This window comes from Lampetra planeri, chromosome 7 (genome assembly GCF_965212315.1).
Source record: "Lampetra planeri chromosome 7, kcLamPlan1.2.h2, whole genome shotgun sequence".
NCBI classification, from domain to species: domain Eukaryota; kingdom Metazoa; phylum Chordata; class Hyperoartia; order Petromyzontiformes; family Petromyzontidae; genus Lampetra; species Lampetra planeri.
In genome coordinates this window covers 7202050-7229714 of record NC_136113.1, presented here as the reverse complement: position 1 = coordinate 7229714, position 27665 = coordinate 7202050, and the positions used below count along the sequence as shown (strand labels likewise).

Genomic DNA, 27665 nt, shown 5'->3' with positions numbered 1-27665 from the left:
GCTCGTCATGCATGCTGCTGCTGCTGCTGCTGCTTGTCATGCTGCTACTTCTGCTGCTGCTCGTCATGCTGCTACTTCTGCTGCTGCTCGTCATGCATGCTGCTGCTGCTGCTGCTCGTCATGATGCTACTTCTGCTGCTGCTCGTCATGCTGCTACTTCTGCTGCTGCTCGTCATGCCTGCTGCTGCTGCTGCTGCTCGTCATGATGCTACTTCTGCTGCTGCTCGTCATGCTGCTACTTCTGCTGCTGCTCGTCATGCATGCTGCTGCTGCTGCTGCTCGTCATGCTGCTACTTCTGCTGCTGCTCGTCATGCATGCTGCTGCTGCTGCTGCTCGTCATGCTGCTACTTCTGCTGCTGCTCGTCATGCCTGCTGCTGCTGCTGCTGCTCGTCATGATGCTACTTCTGCTGCTGCTCGTCATGCTGCTACTTCTGCTGCTGCTCGTCATGCATGCTGCTGCTGCTGCTGCTCGTCATGCTGCTACTTCTGCTGCTGCTCGTCATGCATGCTGCTGCTGCTGCTGCTCGTCATGATGCTACTTCTGCTGCTGCTCGTCATGCTGCTACTTCTGCTGCTGCTCGTCATGCCTGCTGCTGCTGCTGCTGCTCGTCATGCTGCTACTTCTGCTGCTGCTCGTCATGCCTGCTGCTGCTGCTGCTGCTCGTCATGATGCTACTTCTGCTGCTGCTGCTGTTACTTTTGCTACCATTGCTGCTGTTGTTGCTTCCGTCGGTTTTGCCGGTGCTGTTCCTGCTGCTGAAGTTGCCGCTACTGCTGCTGCTGTTGTTTTTGCCAGAGATGTTAATGCTGCTGCGATAGCTGTTGTTACTGCTGCTGCTCCTGCTGTTACTTCTGCTGATGGTTCTGCTGCTGTTGCTTTTGCTGGTATTGCTGTTACTACTGGGGTTGCTTCTGTTGCTGTTGTTGCTGCTACTAGCCGTAGCTGCTGTTGTTGCTGTCCCTACTGTTGCTGCTACCTGTTTACAACTCGAGTGAAGGCAATGTTACGCAGACTGTGCTTGTGCCAAGTGTATACCCGCGTCTGCTAATCGTGATAGCGCTGTGGGTTTGGACGCATCGAGCGCGATATAGGTAGACAGTTTCTATTTTATCTTTTATTTCAACCAAGCGAGAGCTCATTGAGACTGAGTCTAATTTCATTTAATGTAAACCTGGGCTACAAAGGTAACTTTTAGAAACAGAAGAAAAGATTCATAAACTGAATTGTCCAGAGGTTTCTTGTTCGCCGCGTGTTGCATATATACGCGGTTAGAATTTGAAAGGGCACCCTGGTTAATAGTGTATGAAATACGCGGGCGTCTGCTTAACATTGGACGTTAAAGATCCCGTGACATTCGAATAAGAGGAAGCCATTGTGCGCTGTCGTTACAGGAAAAAACATAATCTAGATATTAATTGTGATAATAGATAACACATTACCGTAAGTAATATACCATTAAAATGTTTTAATGCCATTGTTAAAATAAACGAAATAACCATGTGTGTCCTGAGTTTTGGGCCACCCTGTATATTATTATAATTAAATAAGACAATAAAAGTATGTGTGACCTTGTGGATACTCACCGCCAAGAATCTCGTTTTTTGTTATATTCTTCTGTGATGTCATTGTAGCATAGAGATGTTAAATACTCATGCAATATTAACGTTGTCGGGATTCTAAATTGGATGCAATTTTTTGGTGATTTGAGGCATTCCTGTTTGCATCAATGACGTCATATGCAATGGTTATTATCAGCACGTCAGTTTCGTGACCAACATAATGCCTGGACATCTGTAAACAATAGCTTCATAGCTCATCGGATTCTTCCAGTCTAAATAAAGATTCTGATTCATAATTGATACATATGCATCCATATTGCATGTTGTCACTACCAGAGAAACGTCGCATCAAATTGTTACATGTGTATGGATTGCTCTCTGTGACACACCTGTTTGCTGAATCGGTAAGAATAAAATGTCAAGTTCGTTCACCACGTAACAGCTTTACAGATTGGCTGTGTCGGGTGGAGGAGGGTTTACGACACGCATTTTACTTGCGCGATCCGACCCTAAAATATATTACGAATGCATTATTATTCTTAACGCAACTGCTCGGCTAAACCGTGGAACGTGTAGCCACCAACCTCCCCCCACGAAGAATTAGCCCGTGTTGAGCAGTCGTTTCTGTGTAGCCCGTGCACATTGCCACATGTTTCTGCTCGTGTAGTCCGCTCACGACTTTGGCAGCACGTGCAAGTCTCGGCTGCGTGTTGGACTGAGCCTGCAGCGCAGGCCCTGGTGATGACGCTCACAACTTATACAGATGATGTTACCGAATTCTTCCGATCATAAGAAGTTCTGGAAAGTAAGACGCACCCACAAACGTCTGTGCTCCGGTGTCAATAAAGTAATAAAAACAGTCTGGTAACACCCACCCGCCAGATTACAAGACACACTCCCAACTTTTGCTTTCATATACAGGGGAGAGAAAAGTATGTGTTTTATTCTTGGAAGAATACGGTAATACTACTGTAGGAAGGTTTTCGCGGCTCTGCCGAATAGGTCCCCGATGTTGTTTCCGGGTTGTACCGGTCGAGTGTCGTTCGGGCCTGATTATCCGACGTTTCGCTGCAGGTGCTAACAATCGGCATAACCCGGCAACGCTATATGATCTAGAGGTGGGCGCGGGTGGGAGTTTGTAGCTGCTCAATTCCGTCCCTAAACAAAAGCTTCCCGCAGGTGGTGCGAAACGTCGGACATGGTGCCGAAGAACTCTGACGATGATGCTGATGATGATGCGTCAGCGCCAGCGTGTTGCGCCGTGCAAGTGGCCTCGCTTCGAGTTAATTGAGGTTCCTCCGATGGGATTCCTGCTTTGTGCGTGCAGCGCAATAGCCAATGAGACGTTCGGACAGAGGTGCAGGGGGAATTGACTTTTTTGCGCAATCCATGGAGGGGCCCCTCGCGAGAACGGAGACCCCCGTTACGGGGCACCTACGGCAAAGTTTGTCCGGGTTCCCCCCGTGTGGCAACACCGGCGCCCAAGCCGTTTAAAAACAGAGTTGCAGATTTTGTTACCCCCCCCCTCTTCCCAACCTCCACCCATCCATCCCCGCTGCCAGCAGAGCAGATGTCCGTCCTTAATCTGTTTCTAAAATTCATTATCTCCTTTGTAAACATATATAGGTCAGTAAATATGCAAAACGCTTAGGACAAATCTGCATATAATGTTAATCTGTCGGGCGTAACAGTTAGATCCGTCTTAAAACATTAATCATCATAAAGGCAGAGAGACATTATAATTGCTTTCTTTTTCGATCTTGCAATGAATGAGGGCGCAAATCAAGTAATGCATTGGCTCTGCGATTGGATTGGACGTAAAGATGACGCTTGCCGCGACAGCCGATTGCAGTTAAGGCAGCGTCAGATCAGTAATCTCGACATGCATGGGATGAAGCCTTCACGCCTGTGTACATACACATCATCATTAGCGTAATCTCCATCACTATCATTATTGCCACGATCATAATCAAGTTATTACCACCGTCATTATTGTCATCATCATCATTAAGTTATTACCACCATCATTGCGGTCATCGTCATCATCAATATCATTGCTGTCACCTTAATCAAGCGTGTAGTGTTAGTATCTGCGTAGTGCATAATGTAGGTTGATTCTCTGTTGCGGACCCTCGGTCTGGAACTTCCTCCATCCCACTCCACAGCCTTCCACGCTGTCGACTCCCCTTGCTGCTGCTGCTGCTGCTGTTCATGTCCAATCTCAAGAAATCCCTCTGCTCCTCTGCCTTCGGTTCACTGTCGCGTCTGGGAATCCGCATTGAAACTCAAAAGTTAAACAAAATAATTTGGTGACGCTGCTGCTGCTGCTCCGTTGGCAGTGGTGCAGAAGCACAATCTACAAAAAAAAACTCAAACCCATCCGTCAACAAAACTGGCCTTGAATGGGGGGAAAAACTTGATGGATGACGTTTTGGGTAATGGCCCTTCTTGATATATACAGTAACGCACAAATGATGTATGCATGGGAGGGCTCTTGACAAATGTGTTTTGTTGTTGCAAATCGTGACTGTAAATTATGTAAACCTTAAAAGGGTAGGACCATAATAGGGGTTTTCCCCTTTTTTCTGGCGACAAAACTGAAACCTTTTGCAAGGAATCATGTTTACATTAACCACAATACTTGCAGTCAAAATGCAAACAAAAAACAACACTGGTAATTTATGCATTGTCCTTGAAACTGATTGGTCCACACCAGAGACAGCTTTCCTTAAAGCCTAGTCTCATACGGTGTTCGACCAGATGACGCCAAAAGGGGAAAACCCCTATCATTATTAGGGTAGGACCATGTTTTCTCGTAAAAAGTGTTGCTTTCGTGTGTGATCAAGCATAATAATTATAATAAGATCATACACATTGCCGATCTCTTGCCAATCCACGGTTGGGCGAATAGAAGTCCTCTCCACGCTGCGCAGCGCACGGAGCAGTGCACCACAGGTCCCACACGGGAACTGATCGGAACTCATTATCACGATAATCGAGCCCGGGCTTTATGCAACTCAACGTTTGACACAGGAAAGTCGAGCCTAAGATGCTTATAAATGTCAATTTTTTTTCTTTACCTCTCTCACAAATATGGAATTTGGTTCCATATCTAAAGTTCTACATAATAAAGGCCTACACCGCTTTTAAGTCTCGCGATGAAAACTATAATAATGATAATCCCATCTCCAGCATCAGTGAAACAAAGAATTTGCTGCTCGTAGAGTGTGACGCAAACGGCGATAGAAAGCGAGTGACTGTTTTCGACACGTACCGCGCTCAGCGGTATCACGATTGGCTAAACCAAATTGAGATTACTAATCTCTTGTCCAGGGGTGCACGTGTGTGTGTGTATATATAACGATGCACGTGGCTTTATTTTTCCTCTGAATAAGCGAACGAATCCACGAATGTGGCATATAGCGAGCGATTCGCGCTCGCCGTAATCGCTGCGGCGAGAGGCGCGTCCAAGCAAAAAGTGGCGTCGCAACAACAGCAGCGGCAGACGCGACGAACGTTGACTGTCGTCACGTCTTACGCTTAATTAGACTTGCGGTTGATGAATTGGTCCTAATTGAGGGCTAATTTCTCGAGGAGAGTGGCTGCTGGCGGCAGGAGAGACTTGTTGTTGTGTGTGTGGTTGGGGGGGGGTGGAAGATGTGGCGTGGGGAAGTATGGTTAATGGGGTGTAGGGGTAGGGGGTGGTGGTGGTGGTGGTGGTGCTTCGTCGTGGCACGCGGTGGCCCGCTAGCGCCTGGGGCCCTGGGGGTGGCTGGCGGCGCCACGCCACGCGGACGCGCACGCAACGCGACCCTTCACATCAATTCATCGGAAATTATAACAAAAAAAAAACACACAAACCCTCCCAAACAGGCTCTCACAGTGCAGGTACAGTTATGTATGCTCGATGTAGCAGATATAATCAGTTATATAGCAATTAGGACGGCTCTTGACTAAACTGGTGGTTTAGGGGAGCCCTTAATTGGTTCATTACCCCGTGTGGACTCCGGGTGGCTCCGCACGAGACGAGGGGAGTGGATGTTGTGGGGGGTGGGGGGGTGATGTGTGAGTGAACGAAGCAGAGGAGCTCGGTCATAAAAAAAAACCACGGCACAACAGTTGCTACAAGACCGCGATTGTTTTGACAGATCTCATTGTTGGACAATCGCCCCCTATGCATTCCGGTAGGGTGCAGTGTTTAATGCGTGAAGAGTTGTTAGTTTAGAATTTATTTCACCTTGTCTGGCCTCGCAATTTTGTGGGATGAAGGGGCATTTCCCGAAACGTCGCCTGTTGTATACTGCTTATTTTAAGGTCACAAGTGTTATTTACTCATTGTTAAGTTTTGTATTAGATTATGAGATTTTAATCGGAAATGGACATCATATGGGTGGACTCGCCGCCGTCATATGAATGTGGAATTTTCATTATCTTAGAACTGTAACTGGATGAGAACTTACCACGCACGGGTTTTACAAATATTTAGCTTTTTTACGCTTTAATAAGTGTTGCTGAAACAATATTAATCACATAAAGCCACGTAAATCGAAATTGCGAATCCCTCACTGCCCTTTATAAAAAATTAAATGTAACTTTTGACAAATACAGCACCACTCAAATCTGCTTTTTTAAAGCAATATAATAAGTAAACTATATATGATAATAGTTTTTTTAACCCTTTTATCTGGCAACAAAACTGACACCTTTTTTACGAGGAGTCATGTTTGCATAGACCACAATACCTGCAGTCATAATGCAAACAAAAAAAACATAACATAATTCGAGAAATAACCTTCGGCAGTACACGATGACGGAACAGATTATTTGGTGACACTGTAAGTGGTGCAAAAGCACAAAGAGAGAAAAAATAACTCAATACATTCGTCAATAACGCTGTCTTAAAAGGAGAAACATATAATAGGCAACGTTTCAGGCAATGGTCCTTGCCTATGATGGAATTCGAGGCTTCACTCTGGATATAGGTGAGGTACTGGACTAAGGGTTGGAGCTGCGCCGCATTGCGCTGTGAACTCAGCCACCAGAGTTCGAATCCCAGTCACGGCTCAGCTTCGTGGCGATTGATATTTAAACTGATCATGGAGGGCTCCTTACCCCTGCAGCAAATCACCAGGGCGGTGAAGTATGGTCAAATCACCACTTCTCATGACCGACACGGCGCGGGAAGGTCTCCATTTAGCAGTGGCTTGACAAGCTGCTGTGAAGAATTCGTCGGTAAACTTGCCGCCCGACAATTGTTTCGTCACGCCCCTGCTGGAGAAATGGCCTCCACTTCGAGGCAGGGTATCTATGAGGCCCTCTTTTCATCACGTCTACAGGTTATTTGGCCCACTTTTCCAAGCTGGCCAGACGCCTTTGAAAAGGTAGGAGTACCCACACTTTACCCCAACGCATGCGACCTACCGATCGACGAACTGCGGCAGAGCCATTCAAACTGCTGGGTGGGCAGAGGCAGGTAGGCTTCATAATAAACGTTTTGGGTTAGATCGCGTTATTTATAAATGTGGAGACTTCAGTTAGAAACCTGGCAATTGCTGTGCCGGGAGATCGAACCGGCGGCCTCCGACGTGCAGTTCCAGTGCGCTGCTAACCACGACTGCCCCCCGCGGCAGCATCGTTATCGTTATTCCAGGAGTTGAATACTTAATAAGTGGAGGGGTGTTGAGACTTTGTTTTTGAGAAACGACACGCGGGCGGGCGCTGTGTGTGCCAATTAGTAAGGGTTGTCACGTAAACAGAACATGCCAATCGTCACCAGTGTGTTGGTGAGCCAAGCCACAACATTTACAATCTGAGTACTCCGTTATTTACGCGATCTAACCCCCAAAAAAACCTTTATAATGGATGATATTTGGTCGCGAAAGCCTACTCCGTGTTAAACGCCGTGTGTTTGTGGTTGGGATACGAGCGGACGAGCGAGCAGAGGCGCCGGTAGGACGGGACGTCTCTCGCCACAGCGGGTGAGACTCGGAGGCACCCGGCGGGTCCCTGCCCCGTCGCTGTTGACATCCAAGTTCCGTTTGTGTCAAAAAGGCCCCCAGGAATTCGTGCCACCGCTCGTGGCTCAACCTTTAGCAGCCCCCCCCGCCCCCGCCCGCTACCCCCGGTGCGCTGCTAAACGCGAGACGCGGTGCGCAAGAGACGCGGGCTCGCGTTTAGCGGGGCAGTGTCGGGTGTCCAGCCGACGAAGTGGAGGGACGGGGGAAGAGCATAGGGTGCCGATGGAGAGGCAGGTTGGATGTGGAGCCGTCTTGCAGTGGTGAGCGCAGTGAGCTATAAACCCGACCACCCGAGTTCGATTCCCGGTTACTGTTGACATCAGTGGCTGTGCTGCCCCACCTCCTCCTATTTACCGAGCCCCACAAGTTTACCGTCGCTATGCGGCTTGCAGAACTCTCAGCAGTGACCTGCAAAGAGACGGGACCTCTTTCATGTTGCCCTTGCGGAGGGAGCAGCGCTGGGTCATTTCGTGAGGTTACCCGTCTTGAGTGATGATGATGATAATGATGGCGGTGGTTGTGGTCGTCTTCCACACGGGCGTTCGATGGGACCACCGTAACGCATGAGCGAGAACTGGAGAGGCTGTTTACTCTAAGGCCGTGCTTGCGTGGCCTCCATCTCAACACCTCCGATTAGCACGGTTGGATACGTACGGTGCGAAAGAGGTTCTACATACATACAGAACGGAGGGGGCTTATGCAGCAGGCTTTGTTCATCAAGGTCTATCACATTGCGCTTTGAAAGAAAGCACGAGACGAAATTTTTGACAAGCTGTGTTGACACATTGGTTCAGATGTTTCATAATAAACTGGGTCATTCGCACACACACACAAAATACAAACTGGAAATAAAAACTGAAAAGTACGCAAAGAAGCACGGAGAGACGCGCGCTGGGAATTGCATTTAGAGACATCAACAGGAGCACGTGGATTATCTGGAGCAATTAAATTGTGCACGCGATCCATGTGGATAATTGCATCACGGCATCGTGCAGGGAGAGGACGGCGACTTGGGGAGGCCTTCACTCAGCAGTGGATTGATCATAGCTGCTGATGATGTTTTTTTTTATTGGGTGCAATTATGAACAATACCAAATTCAGACATTAGGACATCTAATCGGCATAAAATCATTGGGATTTGTGAATTATGCGTCAACCAGAGGTCGCAACCGGGTACCCGATACCCGTACCTTACCCGATACCCGGCTACCCATACCCGGCCGGGTACGGGTACCCGTTTGCGACCCTGGTGCGGCCGGGTACGGGTACGGGTAGGCCGTGAGTCACTGGTGAGTAACTGTTTGTCACTCATTTCCCAACGTCTTGTCTCTTCTCACAATTCAAGTTCCTAGAATCAACCCACCCGTGCCTGCAACATGGCTTCATCTCAGAGGTCGCAATCAGGTACCCGATACCCGTACCCTACCCGTACCCGGCCGGGTACGGGTAGGGTACGGGTACGGCCGGGTACGGGTACCCGTTTGCGACCCTGGTGCGGCCGGGTACGGGTAGGGTACGGGTACGGCCGGGTACGGGTACCCGTTTGCGACCCTGGTGCGGCCGGGTACGGGTACGGGTAAGGAATCAAAACCCGCTTGCGACCTCTGGCGTCAACTCTCATCCAAAATATTGAGAAATGTGCTCCATTTATGCGTGTGTGCATTCACACTTCAACTTGTTGGGGATTATTTCCAAGTAGGAAAGCCTCTCTGAGTCTCAAGGCTAGTGTACAAGAGGGTCCTTGCTTTTGCCGTGATTAAATTCAGTAAATCTTCCTGCAATCCTCATGATGTTCTCTAGGAGGTGGGTGGAATAATGCCTGGCTGGCTCGCTCTTCACAGTTGCATGCCATCACGACTCTGTATTAACTCGCCTTTTGCCCGTCCAAGGACGGGTGTATTGCAGTAAATCTGAAACTTGCAAGTGAAAAGCAGACCGCGACATAATATTCATTGCATCAATTCGTGTGCAATTTGTTAGGCCGCGGTGACACAGACTTATTTCATTTAAAGGTTATAATCCCTTGTTCATCATGACGTCTTTTTTACTTCTATGTCTCAACAGCATTACGGAGATCGCGTGACGTGAGGGTTCTGCCTTTGTAGTGAGGGTTGTGAGTTGACGCCGAGGAGGGAGGAGGAGGCGCCTCACCCCCCCCCCCATGTGGAGTGACGTCACCTGCTAATTAATATTATTAGTGGGGGGTGTCCATTTGAAAGACGTCACCTCTCCATGATTATTAATGAGGGGGGCTGTTCGATGTGGAGTGAAGTCACCTGCTCATGATTATTAATGAGGGGGGGGGGGTCCATGTGCAGGACGTCTTCTGTTCATGATTATTAATGAGGGGGGCTGGCCGACGTGGAGTGACGTCACACGCGGGACACACAGACATTCTTGGCTCGTTATAGTATAAATATCTCTACCCAGACGTCTGGCTAACGTCAAACAGTAAGCCAAATACCCTTTATACTAGGAACTCCATAGAGCTCCCTCCAGGGGAGACCCTTCTGCTAGCAGTGGCATTGGCAGGTAATTGTAGGGCAGCTCGTTTAAGGCAAGCAATCCAGTTTTCGTTTCTATTTTGACGAAATTAATAATAACATGACAGCATAATTAGCATAAAGCACATCGTATCTAGTTAGATACAAATACTGACAAGAAGAGACTGACACTTTTAAGTTTATAGATGTGTAAAGTGTGGTCATCCTAAAGAAGGGGCATTGTCCAAAACATCACATGTAGATTTTATTTTATTTTTAAGGCAGCGTTATTGACGAATGTTTTTTTGTTTCTTGAAGACGGGCAATTCAATCCAATGAAGTCTAACGTGTTTGTCAGAAAGTCGCATTCCATATGTGCTTTCCACAATGTTGTAGAAATACCTTTAACGAGTATTTATTTTGGTAAACTAAATTGTAATTGGTGGAGAACATGTCCCTCAAACATATGCCCGTCATGAATGCGCCGTCAACTCGCTACGAAGGAAGAGTATTTTGAAAAGGCATTGATTCTGCAATGCGCATTAGGTCTGTTTGGGGCCACGGGGACACGAGGGCCAGGGTAATAAAAGCCCCTTTGTGAGCGGCAAGCCTGAGACTGACCAACTCATCTGACACGCTCTCCACAGTGGGCATGCGAGCACGGGTCACTGGGCCACCCCCAACAACGGAGTGTGGGAAAACAGCTTCACCGTTACTTTTTTCTCAATTATAATTATTATTAGTTGTAAATAGCTCTCATTGTGCCACCTGAGTTCAATTCCAGGTCATGGCTAACATCGGTGGCAAGCGATATCTTAACCAGTTCTGGCTCACCCCACCCATCTGCAGCAATCCGCGCTGACATCGTGTTTTCTCTCGGCTATGACGCAGGCCCATGGTACGAAACGTCACCTATTCGGTATTTCCTTTTAAGGTAGTATTATTGATGAATGCGCTGAGTTTTGCTTTTGCTCTTGCGCTCCGCTGCCAAGGCAGCAGCATCACAACGCTTGTTGTGGTCTCATTTTGAGAGCTCAACAACTCACCGTGACTGAAGGAGGTATTGGTAGGCTCTGATCAAACGGTCAATCGGCCTGGGAAAGGGGGGGATCTGTAAACAAAACCTTTCTGATTGTCCATCACACTGCTCCTGGTCTGACATACCTACGAGCTGATATTTTTTTAACAGACGAGGGAACAAGCAGATGGGGTAATATCTGGCCAACGGGCTGGGGTGGTCGAGGCGGCCACGTGGCTGAGGTGGGGTGCAGGGTACGTGGGAAACAGGTGTCTTGGGCGTGTCGTCGCCGGCTGATGGATGACTCAGGTGTTGTACCGTTTATTCAACCAAAGAAAAAAATCGTTTAAGTGATTTCCTGCTCACAAGAGCATCCAGGCGGTGCTCAACTCCTATTTGAAGTCCTGAGGCCGTGGTGGAAATTCCACGTTACGACGGCGCAGGGGCGAGTCTATCCACAGGACAACCACTGGTGGCTTGCCCACAAGGTGGTTCGCACTTTATTGACCCCTGAGAGATGATGGGCTATCAACCCCCCCCCCCTCAACGCGCAACCTGAATTTGATTGCGAGCCATTCACTCTACCACTGAACCAATTGGCCGATTATATTAATTCTTTATCCAGGTGATGAAATCAACGTCCGTTGAGACACATTGTGTTGCCTCTATTGCAATGACGACCCGAGTGGCTGAACTTTGGTCATCCTCCCGCGAACTCCGATCATCTTCGCAGCGGCTTTTGGCGAGCCATCGAACAAAGACGGTTACCACATCGAGCACTTTCAGATGGGCTTCTGCGGCCGTCTGGAACGCCCTTCCTTCCGATAATAGGCAGCCACTGGAGCTATGCACCTTTAAATCTAAATTTAAATCTAATTTCTTTAGAACTACTTTTTGTATTTAGTTTGTTGTCCGTCCCCGCACCTTTGATGAGCACGTTTGACTACGAAAGTGCGAAAGAAGTTCAAAATACACACATAGAGAACACAGTGTTAAAAAATCCAAAGGTAGATTATATGTAACTATTATTTAATTACAAATTCGAATCCAGTACACAGCAAAACAAAGAATGTGAACTGCACTTGAACGTTTGTCGGGCGCAGTAGCTGCGTAATTGAGCAGCCTGGCTCTCCTTGCCACGTGGAGCCAGAAGAGGGTTCGTCAGGCTCTGCAGTCTGCAGACATCTGACTGCCAGCACAATGCGACAGACAGCTGGGACCCCATGGCAGCCTCAGTAGCTGTCTGGCTGGGACGGACACCGCTGCGAAACGAGACAGCTCGGGCTGGCTGACTGGTCGGACCGATCAGTCGGTCGATTCCGTCCGTCCATTGGTGCGCTCGTTGGCCGGCCACGGTGGCTACTGCGTGCGCGGCCCGGCGTGGCTAATTACTGAACCGAGGCAGCCGCGCAAGGAGCACCCTGAGCCTCTGTCGGCACCCATTAGACGCACGGGCCCGCACCCCATTGTCCGAGCGCCGCATGCCTGTCTGATTAATTCTATTTTATCATTTTGCCGGCAACCGGGACCTGGAAGTCTGCTAATTAAGCCACATGAATAACGCCACAACCGATTAGCGGCCGCGCGCAATGCGGCCCCATTGTTGGCGTCTAATTTTTATAAACTCATTACGCGAATGGCCGAGCTACATGTTGATCATTAATGGCCCGCAGGTTTTTGATTGTGACTGCTCTTGAGGGTTTTTTTTTTGTGAACTGAGTTTGTAAAAATAATACTAAAAATAAAACTAAAAATAATACTCAATAATACGACTGCTGCTGCGTTTGTAACGAGGCTAAAGGTGGATTTAGAGACAGTTCGTTGCGGCAACTGACAGTAAGTAATTGAGTTACTTGCAACACTTTTTAAACAAATGTACAACGACACTTCTTTAACGAGATGTTACAAGGGACATTGAAATATAAAATGAACGCAACTCGGGGATTACTCGTTATGGGTTTACTAAATAAATGTGGTTTAGTAAATAGACTTCTGTGATTTTGAGATTTTGCAGCATATACCATCAATTGTTATCCTTACGTGACGTTATGATGTTCATGAATTCCTCATCTGCGTAGTTTCGAGTATTTGGCTGCTATAAATTTACACGTGATAAGCCACTTGTTTGAGCTATCTTTTGGAGCTAAGTCGCTTCTGAAAAAGAACTATACTGCTCAGTGGGCCTCACCTGGTAAAAAAAAAACATTATTTGGTAATGGTTTAATTGGTACTTACAGAACAAGCATGACCGAATCATCGGGAATTCACGAGATCTTGTCAAATCAGAAGCTAAACAGGTGTCTTTGCCTCGAAAATTCTTGAATGGGCCGACCACATTGCATAATAGGAGGGAAGCAGATGGTAACTCATCGCAATATACATTGTGGTCCTGTACTTTGTTGCTTCTAAATTCGCGAACCCGCACACACCAACGTGGTGAAATATGACACTGTAAAATAACCCTCACGACCTGCATGGAATGGGGAGACCCTCATCCAGCAGTGGATTTACAAAAGGGCTGTACCTGCACCTGGACGCAACAAGGAAATGTCACATTTGCTATTGCACCTCAGATGACAGACAATAGTTTCAACAGACGGGAGGAGAGTGGAGTGTGTTGGATGTTCGAGCGGGCGAGCGGGCGAGCGGGCGGGCGAGCGTACAACTCCACAGAGGTGCCAGTGATCGCTCCGTGAGCAGGGGCTGCTGGTGTCAGCTTGACCCCTGCCCGGGGTTAAATCTCACTTCCTGCACTCTCCCTTCCCCTCCAGTTGACCCGAGCATGTCACTTGCCTTCACTTCACTTCACAGGCTTAGAGAGGGGAGGGGGAAAAATATTCAAGCAGTGCAAGAAAGAATGTTATGAAAGCATATTGGCTGGATTGCCAGGTAAGGTCACTTTCTTGACTGATGGCCTCTGATTTTTTTTCATAAAAATGGCGAGTTTAAAAGCTTCTGAATGCCCATGTCAAGAATAACTGACAATATAAGTAACACGTGCAGTGTCGATGTCCATACTGTCTTCTGGGAGCCCTAGCCTTGTTTTAAATATTTTCTTTTTTTTTCAATTATTTTCTAAGAGCAGGTTGATAGCTTCAATGGTGAATTATACAGGGCGATCCATGTATATATATCCCACTATTTTCTATTGACCCTCTTACTTTTGTCTCAAAAGGTGAATGAATATTGCAAAAGACATGGCTCCGTGTCTTTCAGATGGGCGTATTAACATTGGTGGGAGACATGTAGAGACTTTGGAATTAATGGGGTTTTTCATCTATAATTTCCCCATTTTTTTCAGTGGGGTATTTATACATGGATCTCACTCTGTATTATTTATTTTATTTCTAACACACTAACAATTAGAACATGTCACATTAGGAAAACGGTTGTATGAACCTAGCCACTACATTCCTTCAGCAACATCCAAAGACCTTGAACGTGAATAATGCGGTGCCATTTCTACAGCAGATGGTTGCACTGATTAATTCATAATCTGGGGCTAACTGATCATTAGTGGAATGCGCCTGCGAGGTTGCCAATCTCCTGGTATTTACTGCACACGGAACACAACCAAGGCTTGCACACGATACAAATCTGTGCTTTAAACTGGGAGAGTAATTTTAATGTATTCTACTGCAAGTTTCAAACTTAGAAATATTATTTTATAGATGGAGTGGTGGCGCAGTGATTAGCGCAACTAAACTGAGTCGGATTTCCAGTAGTAGCTAAAATCAATGGCTGGTGATATCCGAACCTCTCCTCCTTCGCAAACCCGCACGCACCAGGGTGGTGAAGTATGGTCAAACAACATCCATGACCGAAAGGCGTGAGGAGGCCTTCATCCAGCAGTGGATTAGAAAGGGCTGTATACAGTATTATTTAATTGGTACTCTTTCATAAACAATTCAAATTATCGGCATCAGCTAAACATGCTCAGCATGTGTCATGGACTTTCCAAAAATTAAATTGGCACTGTTATTCACTTTGTAGAATATCTTGATTTGAAGCTTTCGTGACTGCAGGAATCCATACTCTATGGTTCTTTCGGTAAAGTCACGTAGGTATAAAATAAAATAAATCACGACGTTTCGGGCGCAACACAAGCGTCCATCATCAGGTGGGAAAGCATGGTCTGCTGCTGAGGAATGTAGTGGCTGAGGCAGCAGACCACCTGATGATGGACGCTTGTGTTGCGCCCGAAACGTCGTGATTTATTTTATTTTATTTTGTAGAATATATTGTATTGCCTTATTTTGGCCATATCTAGTCTTGTATTTCCCAAGGGCATACAATGTAAAACACCAAACATGAGCGCTTGGTGACTCATTGGACATCTACTGACCTTGGAAACTTGAATAGAACAGTCTGGGCAATGCTTCTTCTGATATGTGAGGCCATATGATGATTGCGTAGCTACACAGGAGGAACCTGGGATCAGTAAAAGTTGACACTTAGATGTGATGCATCCCAAGAGTCTGTTGATGGTGAACACAAAGATAGCGCCCTCATTTGTGCAGACAACAGAGTCAAATGTCAAAGCTCAGGAAAATGGAATGACGCACATTCTGATTTTATTGCATGGTTTATATTTGCACAAAAACTAAAGCTAAATTAATAAAAATGCTCTTTTGCGCATTTCTTTGGCTGGCACGCACAAATCAAACGCATGTTTAATTCCCAATAATCTCCTTGCTTTGCCCATCCCAACTGACACTGAACCAGAAGAAGATTGTTTTATTTATTTAAAAAAACCCATAGTAATAAAGTCATCGCGATGGGGCTAACATTCAACAAGAATAATTACTGGCGCAAGAGAGATTTCACTTTGCCTCGTTAGTGATGTGCGCAGATTTGCACTTTGAAGGCCCACGTCTGATGAAATGCTGTTTTTGAACCCTAAAGAGGAATAATCCTGATTTATCTGGTGGGCAGACACGTAATGGCTTAAGAGAGTGGCATGCTACATTATTAGACCATGGCACTGCCACTGGCTCGCTATCAATGTTGCCTGTTACAACAAGCCCTGCTCTCTGCTTCTTCTGAGTAATCATCTTCATCACGCATGGCCAAAGCACTTCTGGATGAAAGCTTCCCCAAACCGCCACGATCTCCCAAGGCCCTGTGATGTAACAATCCATCTTGCACCTGCACACAGGGGCCGATTTCAACGCTCCACTTTTATTCGTGGATGTCCACTTTGGACGCATTCCATTCCTTGCCTGCCACTTGGCCCTTGTTTGCGATGACGGCCAACAGCCCCTTCTCGAGATGTGTCACTTCCACCGAGTCCCAGCAATGAAATCTGTCCAACCTCACAAGTGTCAGCGTCAGTCACATTAATTTGACCTGATGAAAGTGAGACCTCAGAATCTATATATTTGCTGAGATTTATACTGCAGTACGCAATTTGAGCCATGCTACCAGCAGTGGTCTGCACTTGCCAGTAATGTCGCGAGCAAAGGTTTTCCGCACCCGTGCTGTAACAGTCATCCGATGTGCTCTCTGGTTGTACCGCACATTTTTCGACACGCTTTCCGAAGTTTCGATGCACGTGCTGGGAGCTTTATCAGGAGCAATTCAATGCAGTTCCCAGCACGTGAAGCGAAACGTCGGATATCATGCCGAACAACACGCGGTGGAAGCCGAAAACACACCAGAGAGCTGTCACAGCATGCTTAATGTCCACTTTGCAGCAGTCTAAAGATCCTTGGCAATGTGCAGCAGAGGGAATCGAACCGTTGCTCCAACGTGCGCTGGCTTGAGTTTACCAGTACCGAAGCAGTTGAGCAGACATTGTTGTTTAAACCTGCCCACCCGCCTTTCCAATCACACAACCTGTTTTTGGATTTAATCTCATTCAGTTTGGACGCATATATTATATCATCTTCATTCGCAGGCACAATACATCCACTGCTGCATGACAACAAGGATGAGGAACTGATTTTTGTGTTTAGTTTCTTATCCTTCCCCTGCACATCCGATTAGCACGATTGGCTACGTACGGTGTGAACGAAGTTCAACATGCATACATAACGATTAGGTGTTCATCCTGTATTTGTATTACTGGACTATAATAATGCAATGCTTGTGAATTAAACATTTTAGGATAAAGGTGAAAACTATGTGAAAAGGTAACATAAAGTGTAATGGTAAAGTTAGATTGTCTTGTTTAAAGACTGTACCTTAAAATGTATAATTGTATAAATTGCAGATTGTTAACAGTACTCTTATTTGAAAACCCATTGTCCTTGACACATATTTTCAGTAACGACATTTTCTAAGATTGACTGCAACTTTATAGCAAAATCACCCAACCAAGCCCTTACTGTTGTCTGTCCAGACTCCGAGAAATGTTTTTACTCTCCCTTCAAAGTGAAATCCAGAAAGAAGAAAAGACAGGAGAAAGAAATGTTAGCTCGAAAGCACAAAAGTAAAGAATGAAAGAAAAATGAGTGACACCAAATGTAAATGTAACAAAACGCACAAAAATATAAACTCATTTTTCTACCATCTTACTGGGTACTCTTAACAAATTAAAACATGACACTCTAAGTAATTTGCTTATAGCACGAGTGTTTATGAAGCTATTATGCATCGTGTTTATTATGCCCGGAGTGTTATCGCGCTAATAATTTTAAATTGACCTTGAAACCAGGAAAAGTAATGACCACTCTGTGTCACACCGAGTCACACAATCTCAAAGACCTGTTGTCTTCTCTTTGTAGTGCTGTAACCCAGGAAAGTTGAATGTCAAGTTTCTGGAATTGGTTTGTGGCTGGACAAATTAAAGGAACACCTTTCCTGTGCACGACCAGGCGTCACGGTACATTAACTCTCGTTCGCTCATAACATAGGAAACAAATGGAATAATAGAGCCATTGGCGTAGGTTAGAGGTAGAAGGGACCTCTGAAGCAAAACCAAACATCTGTGCGGTCCATGCTGGGGGGTTGAGTAATGGACGACTCTGTGGAGAAAATTTCCCTAAGCATGCCAGCACATCCGCGACGGAGTGCATTTCTTTTGACCTCACCCTCTGCCTTTTAAAGCCCTACGCTAATGACACGTCAGTCACTGCGTGTACAAGTTTGCCACGCAAACCATAGCCACGAAACGTTTTCCAAAAATGCTACTATAGTCTGTTTCGTTCAAAAGCAAACCGGAGAGAACCCTTTGCCAGTGTAAAGTAGTTTTTTTTATGATTAAATACGAGTTGTTGAAAAGTTTATTTTCGAGGAATATTTTCACTCGTGACGAAATTTGGTTGAATTTGTAAGTTTTACAAATGTGATAATATCCACTCCTCTTTTTGTACCTTAGATGGGAGTGCGTGCACTTCCACATTGACATTTCATTGTTAAAATGTTAAGCACAAACATAACACGCTAAAATGTAACATAGGAGTGAACTCAAACACGTGAATGGACTCGTCACACTACATACACTACATTCACAGAAATGTCGTGGCACAACGCAAATTGCGATTGCCATGTGCCAGGAAAATCCCCAAAAAAACTTCCGACTGGTGGACGTGTCACGTGGACGTGTCACATGGCGATGGCGCAGTGTGACTCGAGAGGCAGCCAGGGGCTTCGAAGGACTCACGTGGTTTCGGGCTCTTCACGGCTACGTCCGCTCGTGGGGCCACGACCGTTTGACCACCAATGTTTAGTTTCATGGCAAAAAGCTTGCATCACATGCTACAACCTCCCAGCCACGGGGAACAGACTGCCCTTGGAAACTATCCCTCTTCACAGTAATCGTTCCAATAATAGCCAGTCTTGTGATTGCACATTTTCAAATACACGGTCCTTTTTTTATAAACCATACGTGTTTTTTTCCCCTGGATTTTTTCTTTCATGATGGGTTTCCTCATTATTTACGGATTTTATTATTGCATCTGGGATTCATTTTGTAGCAGCAATTGATTAACACTCTTGCAGATATTAAAAGTATAGCATTGTATACATTTGCAAGATATTTATTTAGGTTATTTGGCTATTATACATTTCCACATAAACCACTTGGCTTGAGCTTTCATTTGTGGACAGGTCGCTTCTGAAAACGAAGATAATAGCTCAGTGGGCTTTACCTGGTAAAATTAAAATGTTTTTTTGTGATCTGCTTACCTTCCTATACTTTGGGCTCCTATTGTGTTTTTGCATTAGGGGCCGTCCATAAATGACGTCACGCGATTTTGGACGATTTTTGACCCCCCCCCCTCGTCACACGTCGTCACAAAAAGTCAGACCCCCCTCAAATATGACGTCACAAAGCTCTGCCCCCCTCCCCACAAAAAAATAAAACGTGCTTCAATTAGCTTTAAACTATTGTCATTGTAGTGCGTATTTAACGTGGCGCTGCACTCTGATTTTGTAGCAGAAACATTTATCAAAAAGTCTATTGAATTAAGTAGAACGTGATGTCTATATTTAAAGTTGCGCATTTTGATGTGACGTCACATTTCTCACCCCCCCCCCCCCTCGTCACACGTCGTCACAAATGTCTGACCCCCTCCCCCCCCAGGTGCGTGACGTCATTTATGGACGGCCCCTTATTTGTTGTTATAACTTTCTGACCCGCCCTTACTGGTTATCTGTGGAAAAGAGTTTAATCGCTCATCGGATTCCTCCAGTATCAATAAAGATTCTGATTTTCAAGTTTTTGATAGTGTAGCAAGGCTAAAATGTATTGTGAAAATGGATATGGTGTGTGCTTAATGTATAAAAAAAAACACTTGAAATGCGTGATCTATGAAATTAGTTGTCAGTTTAACTGAGGCAACTTTTAGCAGTAAATTTGCATTGCTAAAATGGTGTTGAAACAACTTTATTCATGTTTAAACTTATTTTTGCTACACATGATCACTTCATCAAAAAAAGTATACCGATATTCAATCCAATTCTATTACTGTTGTCCTTTAGCTACACATTATATCAACTTAAATTGTGAAAAAAGCAACACGAAGTAATTTTCCAATACACGAAAACACTTCAAAAAAAGACACATCATGAAATTTACAATGCAATTATTCACGTACACAACTTTAAAAGGTATGATTTTAAAAGTATGTTTGAATCTAAGTACTTTAATGGTCAAAGCAAACTGTCATTAAGTATTTTAGCAGATGAAATTCCTACATCAGAAGTACAGAAACTCATAACTGTGTCCAAAATCTATCGTGTTACGTCCACACACAGGTATATAGATGGGGCAAACTAACCATCTCAAAATCGCTGGCCTCGAAGCTACAGAGAATATCGCTATGGTGCAGCGAGATGTGCTTGCATTCGCCCTGGGCTTGGCCCAGTTCGGATGGCCGGTAGGGAGAGGCCTCCTGCTGGCGAGGAGTCCGAAGTACCTTGGGTGATGAATGTGAGATTGGGAGCCTCCCCATCCGCAATGCTGAAAGGGGATTTGTTCAGGGGTGGGCAAAGTCCACAACAAGGGGGGAGGGGACTGCGCGATTAATGGGTAGGGTTGGTGCACTGGGAGGAAAGGTGAAATACTGTACATATTTTAAATTAAATATAGCATCTAACTTAATTCAACACTCAATTCGGAGATAGAAATACACACTCAGTGTTTTCAATGGAGTCTTTAGAGGAGTTCATCGTTTTCTTTGCGGACACTAGCTAAGATAACTCCAATCTCCATTACATCTGAACACAATGATAATTTTAATTTAATACGCAGCCTATTCGCTGTGCTCAAACGACCACAATATGCATGTGGACATTAGTACCTGTCTTGCTGTGCATTTTTCACGCTTGGAATGCCCCCTGCTGGTGCTGACAAAATCATTTCCGTCTTGAGAGTTTTCCTGAATAATCAGACACTTGTTTAAGAATACCATACAATGATAAATGTGTTGATGCTATATACTTAAGCCAAGGAAAACACACTTCATGAATATGTACACCTTTACTGCTGCTACATGAGTACATGTCATGGTTTGCTATCAAAGTATTCGTATATTGCTATGAATGCATTTGCTATGAGAGTTATTTTGAATTGCAGATTTCATGAAAGCATAATGATCATCATGACAATCTGGTATGTGATTTGCCATAGCTGTTCATTACCTGCTGCTCATCTCCCCGTTCATTTTAGCAAAGAGGACCCTCAGCACTCGTTCCTTCTGCTCCCAAGTCAGGTCACAGATGTCCACTTTTTCTGCTGTGATGTTGTTCCTGATGTTCAAGGGTATAAGCCACACATTTCCAATACGTACATTGTATCAACAATCTAAAACATGGTTTATTACATAAATAACTTTTATTTATACACAATTGACCACGCGCATATACACATTTAATTCGCCTTATTCACGTTGTATTGTATGAATGTATTGTCAAAATGAGTCTACCAATGTTAAAGTTATTTGTTTTTTTAACAACTGTGTTCTTTAATCGTTTTAACTGTAACCTAGATCACTCTTGGGAAAAAAAAAAGTGTCACCTGTTTCAATGGGTTTATTTAAACTCCTGGTTAGATAAAAGATATAAATAAACAAGTTGGCCACCTTGTTTGTACGGTTGGCTCCGTGCATGTGAAAAGACGTTCATGCATCTGTAGTGACACGGCACTGACTGCTGTACAGCAGCGGCAACTGCAGGTGGACACTTAGTGTACACGCCACTGAGCATACACACGGTGTGTGTGCCGGCAGGGCGGAGGAACTGGAGCAAGGGTCACGGTAGACCTCGTGGCCCCTGAAACCCTCTGGTGGGTTCGAGAAGGGAGGCGCGGCTAGGATGGAGCCAAGCCGCTCCGAGGGGAATAAAAGCAGCGGAGAGCGAGAGCTCCGGGCTGCTGGTTCTGGGAGTGGACTCGTCTCGTCGTCGCTGCCGCCTTCACCCGGACATTGCGTGGCCGGACAGCGGTTGGCTGTCTCGGTCGACGCCGTCGGTGTAACGTGGACAAGGTCGTGTCTAGGCCGGCCTGTACGGCAGCGTGGTTGTGAGAAGAGGCATGGCTCAGTCCAACAACCTCTCAGACTGAGTGTACGCATCACACGCCACACGCACACACAAGCCTCGGGAAAGTAGGACATTACAAATATATTTTAAAAAATTAGATGACCACTCACCATTTCTCTGCTTCCTCTACATCCCTGTAGACGCTGTTGGTACTGTGCTGCAGCTTGCCAAAGGTGCGCACTCGCGGGTACTCTTCCGTGCCGGCGAGAGCACCCTGCAGCTTGCGCTGGTAGGCGTGCTGCGCGGCGCGCTTGTAGTGAGCGCGGCTGGTGGCCACCTCCTCCTGCACCTGCGCCAACGCCTCCAGGAAGAAGGCTTCCACGTCGCTGCGCTGGTCCAGGATGTTGCGCGCGAGTTTCTTGACACGGTTCATCTCGCGTGCGCGCAGCTCCGTCGCGTGCCGGAGCTGCATTACCTCGGCTCGGTCGGCCTGGCTCTCCGACTGCCACTGGGCACGGGCGACCGCTCGCTCCTCCTCAAACTCGCGTGCCATGAGCCTCAGGCTCTGCTCCAACATCTCCACCTTCCTTTGCAGCTTGCGCAGCTTCTCCTTCTGCTGAGCTGCCTCCTCCACTTTCTCCCGAATCAGCTGTGCCCTCTCCTCCTGGCGAAGGGGGCAGTCGATGAGTTTTAATATTGATTGCAGAATGTAAGGCAGCAGTACACAAATATTTTATATTTGGCAGTTGCCGACCTTTGCTGCTACCGTGGAAAAAGAATAAATTAACAGCAAAGAATTCCAAAGATATTTGTTTTAAATGGTGGCTTTGAGAACTATATTAAGCTTTGAGGCTTATTTTAAAATATAACAATATAGTTTTTTAAATACTAAAGTATACATTTAACCGTACTCTTCATTTGCATTGTTGCAGATTTTTTTTAATTTTTGCACGTTTCACTATTAATGTCACATCTGGCTAAACCAGGAGTTGGCAACCTGTGGCTCCAGAACCACGTGCAGCCCTTTGGCCTCCCCCTTGCAGGCAGCCGTTTTAATTTTTTTTAATCTTAAACATAATTTAATGTAAAGATAATTTATTAAATATAGCAGGGATGGGTCACTATGGAATGTTTTGGTGACGGACAAAATGTACAGTCAAACTGTAATGTTAATGAATAACTAAGGAGGGGGGAAACTAAATAGAAGCAGTTTATTCCATCACCTATTTTGTTTATTTAAGTCAGAATATGTTTGTCATCTGCCGTATACCTGCTATGTTTGTGTACAAGTAGCTCTGCGTGTGATGTGGCTCTCAGACAATTTTGGTTAAAGACAAACAAGTATAACCCGTAAAAACAAAGTTTTTCACTATAAATCCTTTATATGCGTGGCGGCTAGAGTCCTCTCGTCCTCTGGCTTGAGATGGCTGCCACCTATGGGTCAGATTATTGCATTGCACCATTAAGCAATTGGTAATTAAATATAATATTTTTGTCCTAATAAGTGTAAAATTTTTGGAAAAAAATTTCACGAACATTAATTGTCACGCACATCGAGTCTGTGTGGAAAATGTCAGCTCGATTGAATCATGGAAAGTGGGTTAAATAACGACCGAAAGATTTGCACGGTCGTAAGCAAGCAAGCGAACTTAATATAAAGGATTCTAAAAAATGACTCTTCTTCTTTTAAAGGTTACCGACCCCTGGGCTAAACGGTGCTCGTGGCGAACCTACAGAAATGGGGGAATTTGTAAGCGTGGCACCTTCTCTTGGCAGAGCCGGTTGTTATGTTCCACGAGAATCTCGTTCTTCTTGCGAAGTGTTTGTGCGTCATTCTTGTGCAGGGTCAAGGCCTCGCTGAGCCGCACGTTCTCTTTGTACACCGCTTGAGTCGTCTCGTCAAGTTTCCTGTTACACACGTGAATAACACATGAGCACTATATGAAAGTCAGTCCGTATTGTATATTCATACATCCATGCATGTACATTATAGAGGAAGGGGGATGAAGTAGTGGCACAGTGTTTACTGTGCTATAAACCCAGCTAGATTTTTGCTCATGACTAATGGCAGAGGCGATATCCGAACTGGTCCTGGGCTGGGGTCAGAACGTTACAACAAACAATACAAAAACACGACAGAAGTTAAAAGTATTGGAAACGTTAGCAAATCACTTTAAAAAATATACAAATAAAACTAAAATTTTTTTTTTTATCTTACCAGGTAAAGCCCACCAAGCTATTAGCTCATTTTTCAGAAGCGAACTGGCCACAAATGACAGCTCAACAAAGTGGCTTATCACGTGGAAATGTATAGCACGTGTGATGACTGTGTGATGACTGTAAGGTGTTGGCCCCTGGAGCTCACATGATGGCCTCTGTATGAGCCTGCTCAGCCAGCTGGTTGACCACCTGCCCTGCTTCCTCCTCTAGACGAACCTACAGGACAGACCATTGCCACACTTAGTAATGCTCACATCACACTGAGAAAACAGAAACATTGTACACTGCGACATTACATTCCCACACTATGTGTGAAATGTGAAAAGTGCACACGTATAAAAAGAGGCCTTTGTTTTTTTCATTGGGAGGATATTCATTGTTATGTTACATTGAGTTGGTGATATTCTTTTCAAATAAGCTTCGTGTGGTTAATAAACTGATAGGCCGATTGTTTAAATTATCTGTTCGAAATGTTTGGAGTACAGTCATACCTTATCTTCCAAAAACTTTCTCTCCATTTTGGCCAGAGCTTCTTTGTGATTCTTGCCGGCTGCATTCATACTCTCTGTAATCTACATCATGAAGCATACATAATTATTAAAGTTTGCTCAAACAAACTAAACTTTAGTGATAAAAACACACATATAATTGGAGCTTTTACATGAATAATTTTTCATGGAAATTGTAACCCATGTGTATAACTACATGCCAGTATATATATTTTCTCAACTTTTCAACATTCTGAGTGCATGTGACAACGGAGGTGCAGGTTCGGTACCATCACGGTTATCACGTTGTGCTACGAACCCGGTGACCCGAGCTCGATTCCTGCTCACAGCCAATCCCAGTGACGATAATTGGAACCGGTTCTGGGCCTCCCTTAGGTCGACTCAGCCTCAAATGAGTACCTGGTTCGATTGTGTAAAAGTCGCCACAAGGAAGACATGCATGGTCCTGGCCACCGACCCCTTCGTGTGCCATGCCGGCCTTCATAGGTGCTCGCTAACAACACTTGCTCCAACAGTCTGCTAAGACTATACTGGGGATCTTTGTTTTTGCAAGTGCAGGAGTGTTGTCACCTCATCCAGCTCTTGCTGCATCTGGTCCCGCTTCAGGCGAAACTCGTGCATGTCTCTCAGCTCGCTCTGGAGTTGATTGACCTCACTGCTCTTCTGCTCCAGCCGCAACTCCATCTCCGCCTTCTGCTCCTTTGCCTCGTCTATCTGATCTCAAATAACGTTACCATTTTACATTTAACTTATTCAACGATGCGAAGCACAAACAACTAAGTCAACATTCTCTTTATGTAGGGTCAGAATAACTCACCAGTTTTTTCATTTCGTCCCTTATTTCTTGTCGATTGTCTTCAATCTGCTTTTGCAGCTTCTTGATCTGTGGTGTCATAACATTCACATTTAAAATAAACCGATAACAAAAACAACCTTCCGCAATTGGGTTTGTTTGTGTACAAAGAACCAAGACGCTTTTCAGACTATATTTGGTTGGACATATTGGCAAATAATAACCAGAAATAAACAAAACATATCCCCTCAATACAACAATGAATGTCACTGAATTGTTCATGTCTCGCCCACCATCCTGTCCTTCTCCAGGTCTTGCGACTTCATGTAGCTGATGACGTCTATGGAGTCGCGTTCCACGGACCCCAGCTGTTGGAACAACTCGTTGTTGGACTGAGCCATGCGGCGCGCAGCCTCCCGGTACTCGCCACGGGAACGTTCCGTGGCCTCCAGCCGGGACTCCCAAAGCGTGGCGTTGGCACACGCTCGCTCCAGCTCCATCTCGCGATCCGTCTGCCTCTCCTTGTGCTCCCCGGTTTTGTTCTTCCTTGCGGAGGGAGCGCAGCACACAACGAGTACAAGGTGTGCGTGTGGCGGAAGTATGGAGTTTGAGTGCTGACCACAGTACAACTGTGACACGTAGTCACTCGTTCATCGATGGTCGGTCGCCTACTTGTCTTCTGTCGCTGATACCTCAGTTGCTGTCTCAATAAACTTCACTCATCGATTCCTCCACCCACCCTTGTTGATGACTCAGTCTATCAAACTGACTGTTTCATCTCATCCATACTGTGTTCAACCACCACACAGATCACAACACTGAGTTTTCTGCTGTTTCCCTCACACTGCTGGACTTTTGTAATTCCCTCCCATGTCTTTTTTCCTCAAGTTCAGAAAACCTTGCTCAACTCAAGAAACCGTATTAACGTTTGTAATGCAAAGCACACCTTCAATCGTGGTGTGTGTTACTAGCTGCTCGGCGTTTTGGGGGTTCTGGACCTGTAGCAAACAACCGCCATTTGAAACACACATAGAGCGAAGTGGCACAGTGGCCAGCAGGCACCGAGGTGGCAGTGGTCAGGACTCATCAATACTCATCAATACTGAGCCACTTTGCACAATGTTAGCAGTCCAATTCCCTATCTTAGTCACATGTACGGTCATTTCGAGATGTGTATCATAGTGGTAGAGTATTTATGACAGAGAACAGCGTAAATATCGTTTAAAATTGTCGCGATAACATTGCCTTAAATGGAAAATATTAGTTTTAAGGCTCGGGGTCCATTGCCCCATAAACACTTAGACATCACCAAATAATTTCCGGTCCCATTGTGATGTCACAGATATTTGGCAGCTGGGTGTGAAATATAAAAAAAGTTCCGACATACAGTATATACTAAAGCTCAACACATTGGTGAAGAACACTGGCCTGATAATAAAATATATATATATAATTGGCGACGTTTCGGACAATGACCTTTATTCATATCAGAGAGATATGTTGTTATATATTAATACGTCTTGAACGAGTCACATTTTAACATATACGTGTGATATTTTAACATAAACGAGTGACATTTTAACATAAACCACTGATATATCTGTTTCAGTTTTTTCAGTTTCATTTATTTGGAAAAGCCCTGTGAGCCATTCGGCTCTTGAATCGGTTGCAACCGCAACAAACAAAAAAACATGAACAAGAAAACATATTAAAATGACTATGCGCAAACAGAAAAATCCAGGAAAAAACTGCAAAGTCTTCCAGTAATGCATGTCAGTGATATGCGCGTTAAATTCGTGATTTGCGGCACTGCGCTGTATGCCATGCGGTGAGTGTTGCGGTGTACGCGTGCTGTGCTTTGTCTCGCTGTCGTTACTCCAACGCAGCCCATAACTCTTACTTCTTCCCCTTCTTCGCTCCCTTGGCCTTGCCCTTCTTCTTCTTAGGCATCGTTGCGGAGTGTCCCTTGCTTTAACTTTAAGTAGTTTTACCACCGAGACTTTTACTCGTAAAAGAAACCTTTACCGCCTCCTCCTGTCTTGTTGTTTCTGTTGCCACGCCGAGCGTTTCCACGAGCAACGCCGGATCAATAACGTGCGTAGTGACGTCACAAAGCACATTCCCTCCCCACCCCCCGTAC

At 45.4% G+C, this 27665-nt stretch overlaps 1 protein-coding gene across 1 annotated transcript; it reads right to left on the bottom strand.

Annotated features, from left to right (window-relative positions):
- Positions 1–19894: 19894 nt before the first annotated feature.
- BBOF1 (basal body orientation factor 1) lies at positions 19895–27636 on the bottom strand. The gene is made up of 11 exons (XM_078596175.1): positions 27426–27636; positions 25819–26071; positions 25550–25615; positions 25303–25446; positions 24715–24795; positions 24369–24439; positions 23767–23911; positions 22174–22667; positions 21167–21274; positions 20827–20904; positions 19895–20486 (listed from the first exon to the last, which is right to left on the bottom strand). The coding sequence occupies exons 1-11, from the start codon at positions 27473–27475 to the stop codon at positions 20345–20347; spliced, it is 1632 nt and encodes a 543-aa protein (XP_078452301.1). The 5' UTR covers positions 27476–27636; the 3' UTR covers positions 19895–20344.
- Between the last annotated feature and the right edge of the window lie 29 nt (positions 27637–27665).

Bases quoted from the DNA above. Each gene is read 5' to 3' on its own strand.
- BBOF1 (XM_078596175.1), bottom strand. From the start codon at position 27,475: ATGCCTAAGAAGAAGAAGGGCAAGGCCAAGGGAGCGAAGAAGGGGAAG. The intron at 22,668-23,766 runs GTGCCACGCTTA...CCCCTTCGCCAG, and splicing joins ACCGGCTCTGCCAAGAGAAG to GAGGAGAGGGCACAGCTGAT. The intron at 20,487-20,826 runs GTACTAATGTCC...ATCCCCTTTCAG, and splicing joins AAAAATGCACAGCAAGACAG to CATTGCGGATGGGGAGGCTC.